Below are 12394 nucleotides of genomic sequence, written 5' to 3' on the forward strand. Positions count from 1 at the left end.
TGCTAAAGCTCATAGTGCCATAACCTCACCACCATTTTCACCCATAGGAGGAGAGAGAGACTAGAACAGTGGATGCAGATAGCCTGACTACACCACAAGCTTATACACAGATGGACACCCAAACCTGTAGCCACAGCCCTTCTCTGTTTTATGCTACCCCTCAATTCATCCAGCAGACTGATCTGGCAGGGCCTTTAAGATCTCCACGAAAGAGCTGGCAATTGGTATAGTGCTACACCACAGTGCCTCCATCCCTTAACTGAAAGACTGAAAGCAGGTTACCAATGCCTTCAAAGGAAACAAGTAAGAGGGGTCACTACTCTGCGTAACCACAAAATGCCTCTGGAACTGGTAGAGCAACAACACTAGTCCAGGAGTGCCCACACCGTGCTTTGCAAACAGCTCCCAGCTTGCTTTGCCACGCCAGTCTGATCACACAGCTTTCAAGCTCAGAGCTGCTTTGTGCCCAGACAGCCCAGTGCCCAGAGAGGGCAAGCTCAAGTCCAGCTGGAAGAGAAGACACACACTTAAAATGACAGTTCTTCCCCCCTGGGGGCCAGAAGATCCCTTGTTTGTGAAGTCTGTGGATTACTCCAAAGAAAAGAGGGTCACATCAGTAGTCTTACACCCATTCCTCTGCACCCACCTACAGAGCAAAAATAAGGTGAAAACCTATGATTCAGAGCAGGCTTTAGCTGGTATAATTTATGACAAGACATATATGGGATCCCATTAATCCAGCCTCAGAAAATGAAATAAGAAAGCCCCAAAAGCACAGTAGGAACCCTGCCAGCACACACATCATTCTTCCCAGTCGCACTGACCACTAATGTAACATAAGGAGGGATCTTGCCCATTACAGAGCACACTGTATGTTCAGGTACTACACAGTCATGTACATGTAACAGAAATACACTAGCTCTGAAGCTACTATTTCACAACAATCCTCTTTGCCAGGTTAGGCACCTACCTGGATACTATTAATTGTTAATTCCAATAGAAAATACTCTGTCTTTATATATTTACATAATGCATACCAGTCATAGCTCATGTAACAGATGATGTACTATTAGTCATTAGACGAGTTCAATCTTTAAGAATGTCGTATCAAGTCAGGAATTAAAATTAATAAAGCTGTGCCAGTTTGCATAAAGCATGTCAAAATTGCAATAAACATATCTCTGCCTTGTATTACACCAATTAAAAAATACTAAAGAAGAATTTTTTTTAAAAAGCTGAGAGTAACACCTTAGTGGCAGTGAATTTAAGTTTATGCAGGCCTTGAACCAGTCTTACAGTCCTTCTAAGAGGGCTCAGAAAGTGGTTAAGAAAAGACAAGAGAACACCCAACCAACCAAAACAAACTAAACTCTTTTATATGACATATTAATACCACTGTGCTGGCTCACCTCCATCCTCCACTACCACTCTGACTTAAGTAGGTGCAAATGCAAATGATACAAAAGTCACTTGAAATTCTTAAACCACAAGGAAGATCAAAATGCTATTTTTGTTTGGAAATTGTACATAAGCTAAATTGGACTTAAGACTGGGAGGAACATACCTTCAAACCCTGTTCAGTCTTCCCAAGAAATTGCAGGAGCAATATATCAAATTAAAAGTTCCTGGCTAGAACTTGTAACTCAAGATGGAATATAGCATTTGATAGGAAAAGAAGAGGTACAGCTGAACTACTTTATTAATATAATTATTTTTCATATTTCTAACACTTAGGAAAAGCAGATTAAAAAAATAAAGCATATTTACAGGGTTTTCTGAGACTACTTAAAAGAACAGAAAAATACTGCATTTAGACAGCTTTCAGACACCAAAATGGGGAGTATTATATACTTCTGATTTGCATCAGTGTTTGGTATTGCTCTTGAAGAGTCTTTACCAATTTCACTTTATGAATTCAGCTGAGATAGGCCTCTTCACCTGAATATGGAAGACTGCAGAGGAAGGTATGTCTTGAAAGTGTGTAAATCATTTTTAACTGCACAGTTTTGGAGGTTGTTCTGACTTAAATACCCAAATTTCAAAATCTCTTGCAATATAAAATTCAGAATTCAAAAAAACCCTCCTTTACAACAAAAATAATGAAAGCAAGTGCTTTGCACATTGAATGCTTTCTGATCTGGTGAATGAGAAACATGAAAAACATGAAAAACTTTGCATAAACTCTGTGAAGAAGTGAAATCATTCATGTGCATGTTCAGACACAGTGCAACTGAAGTAAAAGGTGCAGTTACAGAAAACAGCATGGGGTTGTGGGGAACAGCACAGAAGTGCTTGGTACCTACAGGCAAAAAAAGCCCCACATCTCTCACTCCTGCATATTATTACATTTACATTCCCAGCCCACACACTCTATTAAAGCATGTTTTTTGCTGTTTTGTTTCATGTCCTTAGTTGAGAGAAAAATCTAGGGGAGCCAGCCGTGTTCCTCATACGGGGGAAGTAACAGGTGTGCTGTGCACCCCTTTGACTACTCACTTCCACATAGTGCATCCACTGTGAACAAGCTCTGTTTTGCTGGTGGAGAGGGAACGGCTTTGGCAGCCACCTATATTGCTGGATTGTTTCCAGCAAGGTTGCTCAACAGACATCTATCCCTACCAGGAACTGTGCACAGGCGCTAAATGGATTTCTGTTTTCCTAAAGAAAACTGCAAGAAAATACAAACTTTTCTCATTTTCACAAATTTTTTGCAATTGTTTGTCATGTTCAGGGAGTCGTCCTGTGCAGTCCTTGCAGGGAAAGGGTTCCTATTTTCATGCTGATACTTAGAGGTGCCACAGAAAACCTAACATGTTTATAGTTCAGAATTCACAGCACGGGTCCACTCAGAGGACAATGAAATACTCATTGAATGATTAACATCAATGAAAAAGAGTTTCAGTCTCACACGTCAGGATAAGTTATGGACGGACAAATATTAAAGGCAGTATTTTGTTTATTAAGGGGCAATAGCCTCAGGGACAAAACATAATACAAGGAAAGTAGTGAAAGATAAAACCAAAATACTGATGGTCATGCTTGTACACAATAGCAATGGGTATGCAGGAAAAAATGCAAGGAAGTTAAATATACAGGAATTGTTTTCATGGAAGAGATATGAAGGAGTACAAGAGGTTACACTACAAAACAGAAAAGGCGAAGCACCTTACTTCATTATCAGACACTAAGCAATAATATTTTCACTCAGTAAACATCAAGTTTACGAAAAGTGAAGCAATGTAAACAACAAAATGAGCAGCCATAAGCATGGCTGACACAAACACTCCACAGTGTGGTTTTTAGGCAGCCTAAAGATATGGACCTGTATGTTTAGACTGTCACATCTGTCATTTGTCAAGAATATCTGGATGTCCATTTCCGTCCCATTCTGGCAGGTTTGAAAAAATCTCAAAAAAATCCCAGGAAGAGAAAATAAAGAAGTTACCACAAGGGAAAAAGCAGCACTTCACCGGTACTAAAGGCACCAACAGCTTCCTCTTGATGAGCAGGGGTACTTATGAAAGGTAGCTGTCAGTGTGAATAAAGGCAGCCAGTGTGTGTGGAAACATGAACCAAAATACACCCTATACAGAGTTTTCATTACCATATGGAAAACATGATCCACATAAAGCACTCGATTCACTCAGAAATAATCTGCTCCATTAGATGGTGTTAGCTTCCTCACTATATGCCATAAAATTCCATTTGAGAAATGAGAAAATCCCTATTATTTCTACTCTTCCTGAGTATTTTCTGGAATTCTCCCATCTAACCGGAAACATGTAAAACATTCCAGACTTGATACAGCACATCTGATACAAGGAATGTATTAATTCCCTGGGCTGTAAAGTGATATCCCTGGAGGAAGGATGGAGTGAAAACAGCATATTTACTCTCCTAACATATAGTCATGTCCCACATGGAAGGACAAAGTGATGGCATTTATTCCAAAAAAACAGAGGAATAAAATGAATTTGCAAATTAATTTTTCAATGAGTATTGGAACATACATTCATACAAATACACTGATGAGCTTCTCCTCCTCTGGGTATAGAACAGCATAAATTGTTACAACAGCTTTACTCTAGAGACTAAGGATACTGTTTACTTATTTCAAGATATAATTTTGTTCAAAGCACTACCAGACTGTTAACAAAAAGGGAAAAGAAGATCTTTTTTTGCCATTTTGGTATTTCCTGATCTTCTTAGGATATGAAGCACTGTAGAAACACTTCAAATTAGTATTAGATGCCAAGAAGAATTTAATGATGGTACACACCCTTGTACTTACTGTTCTTTTGAACAATTTCCTAGAAGTACCTGTCGAAGCTTGAAACTACTAAGTTCTGTCAAAATGTTTGCCTTATGATCACAATGGTAAGTGTTCACCAGCCATCAACATTCACAGTCTCAAATTAGGCATATTTTCTAAAGCTTCCAGGTTTTCTACTTGGCATGTTAAAACTTTGCAATTGCACATGGTTCAGACAAAAACTATACAAATATGGCATCAAACAGAAAGTGCACCTTCAATTCCAAGCAATTCATTAAAAGTTAAACTCGAACTTGTAAAAGGTAAAAGTAAAAGGTGAACTATACATAAACTATACACTATACATGAACTATCATTCACACTTTACATCAAACATTGTGACAAATTTTCCCACCCTTCCCTCCTCCAGCTTTCCAACAGCTCTCCTATTTCAACAAACACACCATCAGAAAGAAAATCTACAGATTACCACACCAAACCACTTGGGAGTATCAAAGGCAAAATTTGCCAATACATCTGTGGAGACAAAAAACGCTGTCCATGACAGAAGCAAGACAACCAGTCAGGGGTACACTTATATTTCATGGAATGTACTCAACATACCAAAAGGCCTCATAGAAAAATCACAGATGAGACTGACAACCACTACACAGGTGAACAAAGACACATAAAAAACAGTAAAGGGGATTACTGTCAGCAGGTTAATACCACTTAAAACTATAAACTTTCAGTCTTGATCTTCCAAAGAGACATACAAAGTATTTTCAAAAAATAATTCCTCAAACTAAACTTGTAACTAAATCACATACCAAAATTCACAGACTGACTGCAACTATTTGCTTTATTACACTTCATTATTTTTCCTACATCCTCAACACTTCTCCCCCCCTACCCCACAGGTTTCATAGATGATGAATATCTTTGTCTTTTTTACACTGACTCTACCTTAAAACCTCCTCTCCTGCTATCAAACTGTTGTCCTTGCTCCACTGGAACCAAGATTGCTTTCTCTCAAATGGCCTAACAATGCATGATGTTAAGTTCTGACAAATAGGTTTCAAGCTGTATAATATGGCTGCTTGTGTCCTAGCTACAAAATTACTTGTGCCCAACAGCTTTTTGAGTTTTACTTCATCCACATTTTTTTAATATTAACTTTCCCTGCATCCTAGTTTAAAAGCACTTTATAAGCACTTCCACAATACCATTAACAAGGCATTGCAGAAGCAGTCTGATTTATAGAGCACAACGTAAAATGATAAAAATTAATTATAAAATTCCTACTTCGGTACTGCTGAAGTTCTTTCCCCTTGCTACAAAGCGTGGACAAAAAACCTTTCTTTCATCTCTCCCTTTAACAAAACTGCAAGCCACTTTAGGAACATTCAAGGACGGGTTGGGTGATACTTTGAGCAACGTGGTCTAGTGAAAGGTGTCCCTGACCGTAGCAGTGGGTTTGGAACGAGGTGATCTTTGAGCTCCCTTGCAATCCAAACCATCTTACAACTCTAGGATGCTGCACTTGAGGATAATGTTATTTTCTTGCAGTAATTATCAATACAATGAATTTCACTTTGATGGTTTCTTACAGTAAATTTCAGTGAAATAAATTAGACTTTGATGGACATACAAAATTTCCAATCTCATTAGACCTGAGATTACTTCTTTATCCTTTCAGGCTTAAATAAAAACTTACATCTTTTCCCAGGACTCTAAGTTCAAACTGTGTTTCCTTGAAGTGAACTTTTGTAATTCTAGGCCTGTAATGTTGAGGGGAAAAAAAGACAAGACAGAACTTCGTGAGCCTTTAATTTCACACATCATAAAATATAAAGTTGTATATATTTACACACAAAGACAAAAAAGAATTCACAGGTAGGTTTATTTTTCAGGTATGACCCAGATATCATCAAAAAAATAGTGGTATGTAAACATTTCAACGTGAGTATGGTAAAGGTGATCTACAGTTTTCAATACCTGGATCATCAAAGAATTAAAAATCTGAATAATCCAGAGAAATATAAAGGATTTCAAGTATACTTTTTTCTATTGCTATAATTAACCTTTCAAAGAGATATCACAAACCGTACATTTCCATACAACATTATTTTTGTGTTAGTGCAGACTGCATATTTAAATAATACATACCAGAAATATTTTCCTACTTGTTTTTTATTCTTGTAGACAACAACTCCTATGGGTGTTAATCCTAAAAAGTATTCAGATTTGTTTTCACCCTAGAAAATAAAAGTGTATATCATTCATACAGTTGCAAGCACTGAGGTCCAGTGAGGAAGTCATCCTAATGACTTGAATATTCTGTTTTGCTCTCTGTGCAAATGGGAAAACAGTACTTGATCTACAGATGAAAACTCCTATACAAGACTTTGTAGGCAAGGGGGCAAAGAGGTAAGAAAGAATGGCAGCAAGCGAAAGAATGGGAGTTTCCACATGCCATGGTGAAAACCAAAAATAACTAATTTTTTTTAATATGGAATTACTTTTGGCTATTTGGCAGATGGCCAAAACTCAGAAACTAAATTCTTTATTGAGGCATGAATGTAACAGATATACCAACTTTCAGCTAAAGGAAAATAGCAATTTTCTGATCTATTCTACTACGATACAACCGCACAGCTGCCCTCTCCAGCCTAAACTAGTGTCAGTTGCATACTGCTAAAAACTGAAGTAGCTCCTTTGGGAGAGACAATCTTTTTTTTTGTTTTGTTTTGTTCAGAATGGGCAATGTAATACAGGGAACAGCCACGTGCACCATCTCCTCCAAAGGAAACCATTTCTAAAGTCAGTATACAAATAAATCTGGGAGAGAACAGGGTGAAAACGCTGGTGCTGAGGTGCCGAAAGCGCCCACCTCCGCAGTTTATGGTCAGTAACCAAAATCAGAAGCACCCTACACTTGAAAGAGTGCAAACCTTATTGCATGAGGTTAAAAGAAAGTTAACTGAAAAAGCTCACTTATCTGCTACTTTAGGCAATGAGGAAGAGCACTGCAATCTCTAAACTAGCAGAGTATGAACAGCAAAAACCACTAATCATGAGACAGACTGACTGTGGAAAGTGCCCTGTGTAATTACAGACCTTACAAAGAAAAGCACACCTGGCAAGTTCTGACTGTGCTCCTCAGTGAATTAACTGCTAAAGGTGACTTTACTTTTAATATGATCAAATGAGAAAAAGAACTACATCTCGTCATGTGTGTAGCTTCAGTCCCAAATGAGGGCTTCTGCTGCTGCTGTAATATAAGTAGGAACAATGATGTTCATGAATTAGACTTGGGCATATTGGAAATCACCCCTCATTACCCAGGCAGGGATTTCATTGCACAGCAAAAGCAAGCCATGAGAAAAAAAAAAAATTCCAAGCTCTGCTAATTTAACATGATTTTGTTGAATCATGTTGAATCTTGTTCCAGTTCATTCCCCCAGTTTTCTATGGATGGGAAGGGCACAGAGCATGAGGTATGAATACAATTAAGCCACGGGGTGCATTAAAAAATACTTTATATTGCAGGCTACACATTTTTCGGCAGGAAATACACACTTAATCTTCTGGTAGTATCTTGATTTCTTTATTTTCTTTCAAGCAATTTTACTAAGTACTGACATCTAACTCAGTGAACTATCTACATTACAACTTCCCATTTGAACTCCTGATTTTCTTTTATTAAAAAAAAACCTGCCACAAGTGCAATTATTCAAACAAGACAGAATAATGTATACACCAGGAGCATATAGCCTCCAGGTAATGACTTGGATCCAATCCCAACTTAATGCTAATAGACAAAAAAAGTGAAGGCTTTTGATGAGGCAATACAGATAACTTGCAATGCTGCATGATGCAACATGGGAAAAACTAAAAACGTACACTGGATCTTTAGTAAAACCTTCACAACAAATATTTTATAAAGCCAGCTGCTGCTACCCCACCCTAATTTTTGCAACAGTATTGAAAAGGTTTCAGGAGACACTTGTTCTTATTTAAACAAGAATAATCTGCAAATTTTTCTGTCAAAGACAAAGGCTATAGCTCTCACTCCTCTCTCCTGAGACTTTCTCTATTTACTTCTTATCTATCTGAATTGTTTTTTTCCAGAGCATAACTGATGGCTTTTTTATAGGTGTAATAGAATCACAACATTTCATCTGAAAACCATTAGGCTTCTGTATGTATTAGTGACTGAATTCTCTCCATCCATAATTATCTCTTCCTTTGCATTTCTTAAGTACAGTGTTTCCTTTCAAGTTATTCTGTGGACTGTTTCCTGCATTAGTACAATTTTTTTTCACTGTTAGCAAGTTTAAACAATACTTACATAAACAGGATGGAGATCAACTCCATACATTTCCAGGGATTTGGCCACACCTAAGTAGTTTACTTCTGCCTCAGCAGGAACTTGACCCCTGTAAACAAAATTCTGTGTAAGAACTTTGCACTTCCAGTCAAAATGTAAAAATTGATTATATTAATAAATACAGTTTGCTGAACACATACACAGACCTTCCTATCATTTTTTAGACTGTTACTTTGTCTTTTCAACACTCTACTTCTTGCTCCAAGTAAGACTAGATCTCTACTGGTCTCCTACCACAGACATATATGCTATCATATATACAATGTGTGCCTACGACAGTGGTTAATCTTTTCCCTGCAAACACACTTCAGATATTCCATTTTTAGGCTTCAATATGCAAAATAAGTTTTTTCCCAATAACTACATGATTTTTACTAAAGCAGGAATGGTATGACTGACTGGGGTACTATATCCCCATAGCAGCGCTGAAGCTACAGATGATTTCTGAAGCAAGGTTCAGGACTTCAGATAAAATATTCCTTTCTTCAAAAAACCTTGCCTAAAGAAAGTCACACCAACTGGCAATAGCCCAGTGTACTACTGTGAAAACAAAGTTTGGCGTTTGTCTCATGAGATTAGCAGTTTCAAAGATCCAGCCTGCCTTCCTATCTGCAGATATCAATCCATCAGTTGAAAAGCACCATCAGCTGCATTCTGGTAGTAAACAACTGGGGGAAACTGGGAGAAAAAAAAAAAAAAAAATAAAAAACCAGCTACTAGGAACATATTTGACAACACTGACAAAGGATTTATTTTTGAAAAGAACAAAATAACTAAATAAATTTAAAGCCTTATCCTCAAATTTAATTTGTTCTTCCCTTAATATCTGCCATTGATAAAAGAGTAAGATTCTTGTTTGTAAGCTTGAAATAGCTGAACCTGCATTTTCATTTTCACTCCTTTTCAACACTTCTGTGAAAGTTACTGGACTGTTATTGGGAAAGTACAGCATATCTTATAAAAATATCAACTCAAAAAGATGCATAACCAGCTTCACCCTGTGATTCTTTTCTTAGGGAAATACTTCACTGGATTTGCTACCTTTCAAATCCAATGTGTGAAGCAGAGCTCAACATTTTGATTCAAGACCTGGAAAAGTCCTGTAATACGCCCCCATTCTCTCTAGCCTAGCAGCTACTGTCCAGGTTTTCCCAACTTTGTGTTATGCCTGACAAGGTAAAAACCACATCCAACATCAAAGACATGAAATGGCATTGCTAAATGCAATAGTAGAGGTTTTCAAAATGCCTTCCTTTGTATCTGAGAGATGGGCTGATCCAGCTCATCTTATCACTGCTTCAGATGATAGCTCTTCTTTCCAAAGACTCCTGGAAATGCAGCAGATCTGAAGGTCATAAGAAAAATCCCTTTCTTCTAGAGCTGGATTTCCCAGTAGATGTGTCCTTCATGGTCTGTATTCACAATACGTAGAACTCTGGATATTCAGCACATCAGTGATGTCACATCTGTCACATGTTTTATCAACTTTTACTCTAAAAATTTAGTCCACAGCTTGATTTTGTTCACTGAAGCAGTACTGTCTCAGTGAGCTCCCAAGCAGGCTAAATCTCAGTCCTGAGAAAAGTGGATTACCCCATTACTGAATTAGTGCTAGAATCCAGCACCAATTTAAATACTGATGTTAGTCTGTCCTTAGTGACCTTTCTCAGAAAAATGCTGATGCACTTATTCCTCTATTTTCATTTGTCTCTGAAAGTACCAAAGGACTCAAATTACAAACAAGTGTGGGTCTTTTTATAACATATCTAAATGTTACAAACATAACATAATGTTTCATATTTGTATAAAAACCTGTATTTGCAAAAAGATTAAAGGAAGTAAAGATGTGAGCTGGAGCTTCTGAAGGAAGAAGATGGAAGCCCTGAAGTCACTGCTTGATCCTCCACATGTGCATGATGACTTTGGGGCACCTCACACTGCTATGCGACCTTGGGATTGTCACGTTGGTTTATAGATGGGACAACAGTCACAGCAGGGAGGCTGCAGAGACTTGGTGCAGTCAGAAACCCCCTCCACCCTCTGACTTCCCTCACCTTTCTTGATTTAGAAGTTTCCTCAGAAAACTGCATCCTTACTGAATCCCTGAATAGCTATTGTGCTGTGTAAAACAAAACTGAGAGAAACACGCAATCAAAAATTGTTTTTCTGGACGTAACTAGCAGAAACAAGGTACATGCAGTGCTACAGCTGTCCTGAAAAAACCAAACAAACAAGCCCTGTGTTTTTATGCTGAGATCCAGAAAGAATAAAACAGTTCTTCCAAACTGAAATATCTCTGATCAATGAGATAATTTGGGATGCCTTCAGCCATTACAGCTTCAAACTTCTTAACTAAAGAGATTGCTGTCACCTGTGCAGAAGTCAATGTTGGGAGTGTTGATGATAAAAATCAGGCTGAGCTAGTAGTGGGTACACCTTAATTTTACTCTTTATTCTGTTGCTGCTAATACCCTGACACCTAACTGCAGCCAAGCAGCAAGAGAGTATCAGAGGTCTAAGTCAATAAGCATATAAAAACACTAGAGACTGTTATGACAGTTAATACTCCACAACCACTGTTCCCCTGGCTTCTGAATTTCATCTTCAAGGTTACAAACCTTTTGAAGCAAATGGGTCTTAATAACATTTACTGATGACTACACTAATGACTACAGAAACTTGGGAGAGAGGAATAGAGGCTGCTTAGTATTGGTGGCCTGGTTCACAGTAATTAACCTCAAGTTTCATTTCTCACAAACAAATTCTGTGATGTTGAACTCAGCAAACTATCTGTGACTCTGTAGCAAGTTCTCTGAAATGCATCAGTTACTATAATGCTGTCAAGCAACCTCACAGAAATTGAACAACAGACTCTCTTCCCTGGAAGAGAAAGCTCAGGCAATGTGGCAACTGTCACAGGCTGCAATTACTGGAGAACTTTTCAAAGAGAACAGCTGTGACCCTGAGTTAATACCTATTCTCATTAAACAAGACACAAATCACAGTAATAAACAATACTGCAGGCAAAAATTACTTAACCTTTATCCAGACTGTGGCTTCATTACAGCAAGAGAATCAAGATATCTAGATCTACATACACGATGGGTGATTATCTCTGCATTACTTTGACAAATGGTTTGATGACCATATTCATAAAATGTTTCTTACTGCTCTCATCTTAACAAATATATCACAATTGCACCTAACTTGGATTTGTTAGAACAAGCATCTTTACACTTACCAGGAACATGAGCTTGGACATAAGCAAGTAAATGTTTATTTTCGCTTTATGTATGGTTGAACTTCTGGCATATGTTTTACTAAAACTGCTGGTTCTGAAACACCCATACCTAGGTCTGACAGACCTCACATTTCCAGTTATTGTCCTACTCAGTTTCTAAAAGAACAACTTCAGTTATATAAAACCTTTTCTGTTTCTGAAAAGCACAATTAGATGCCCTGTGCTCTTTCCTCAAGTCCAGAGATCTCTGCTCTGTACCACAAGTTGTTCCTCCCCACCTACCAAGCATCTCTGAATCTGGCATTAACCAACAAGTTCCCAACAGTACTGAATTCTTACATCAGAGTTTTGTGTATCTGCTCTATGGCATCCTCCAGCTCTTCCTTCTGGTCTGGGACAAAGCGGTACTCTGAGACATAGCCTGCGGTGTGCTTGTACGGGTCATAGTCCCCCAGCTCAGCTGCAGTACACAAGAAGAAAACAAAGGTCACCTATTTTCCATGTTTTA

General features: G+C 38.0%; 1 protein-coding gene across 3 annotated transcripts in view; it reads right to left on the reverse strand.

The window, feature by feature from the left end:
• EPB41L4A (erythrocyte membrane protein band 4.1 like 4A) overlaps positions 1–12394 on the reverse strand; it is a 123234-nt gene that overhangs the window by 47363 nt on the left and 63477 nt on the right. For all 3 annotated transcript variants that reach the window (XM_027671148.1, XM_027671150.1, XM_027671151.1), the window contains exons 6-9: positions 12226–12346; positions 8607–8694; positions 6422–6510; positions 5970–6033 (exon numbers count right to left, since the gene is read on the reverse strand). In XM_027671148.1, coding sequence (XP_027526949.1) covers positions 5970–6033; positions 6422–6510; positions 8607–8694; positions 12226–12346 — 362 coding nt within the window. The remainder of the gene's footprint in view (positions 1–5969; positions 6034–6421; positions 6511–8606; positions 8695–12225; positions 12347–12394) is intronic.

This window comes from Neopelma chrysocephalum, unplaced genomic scaffold, assembly GCF_003984885.1.
Source record: "Neopelma chrysocephalum unplaced genomic scaffold, ASM398488v2 Primary Assembly neopelma1_97034, whole genome shotgun sequence".
In the NCBI taxonomy this organism is placed as follows: domain Eukaryota; kingdom Metazoa; phylum Chordata; class Aves; order Passeriformes; family Pipridae; genus Neopelma; species Neopelma chrysocephalum.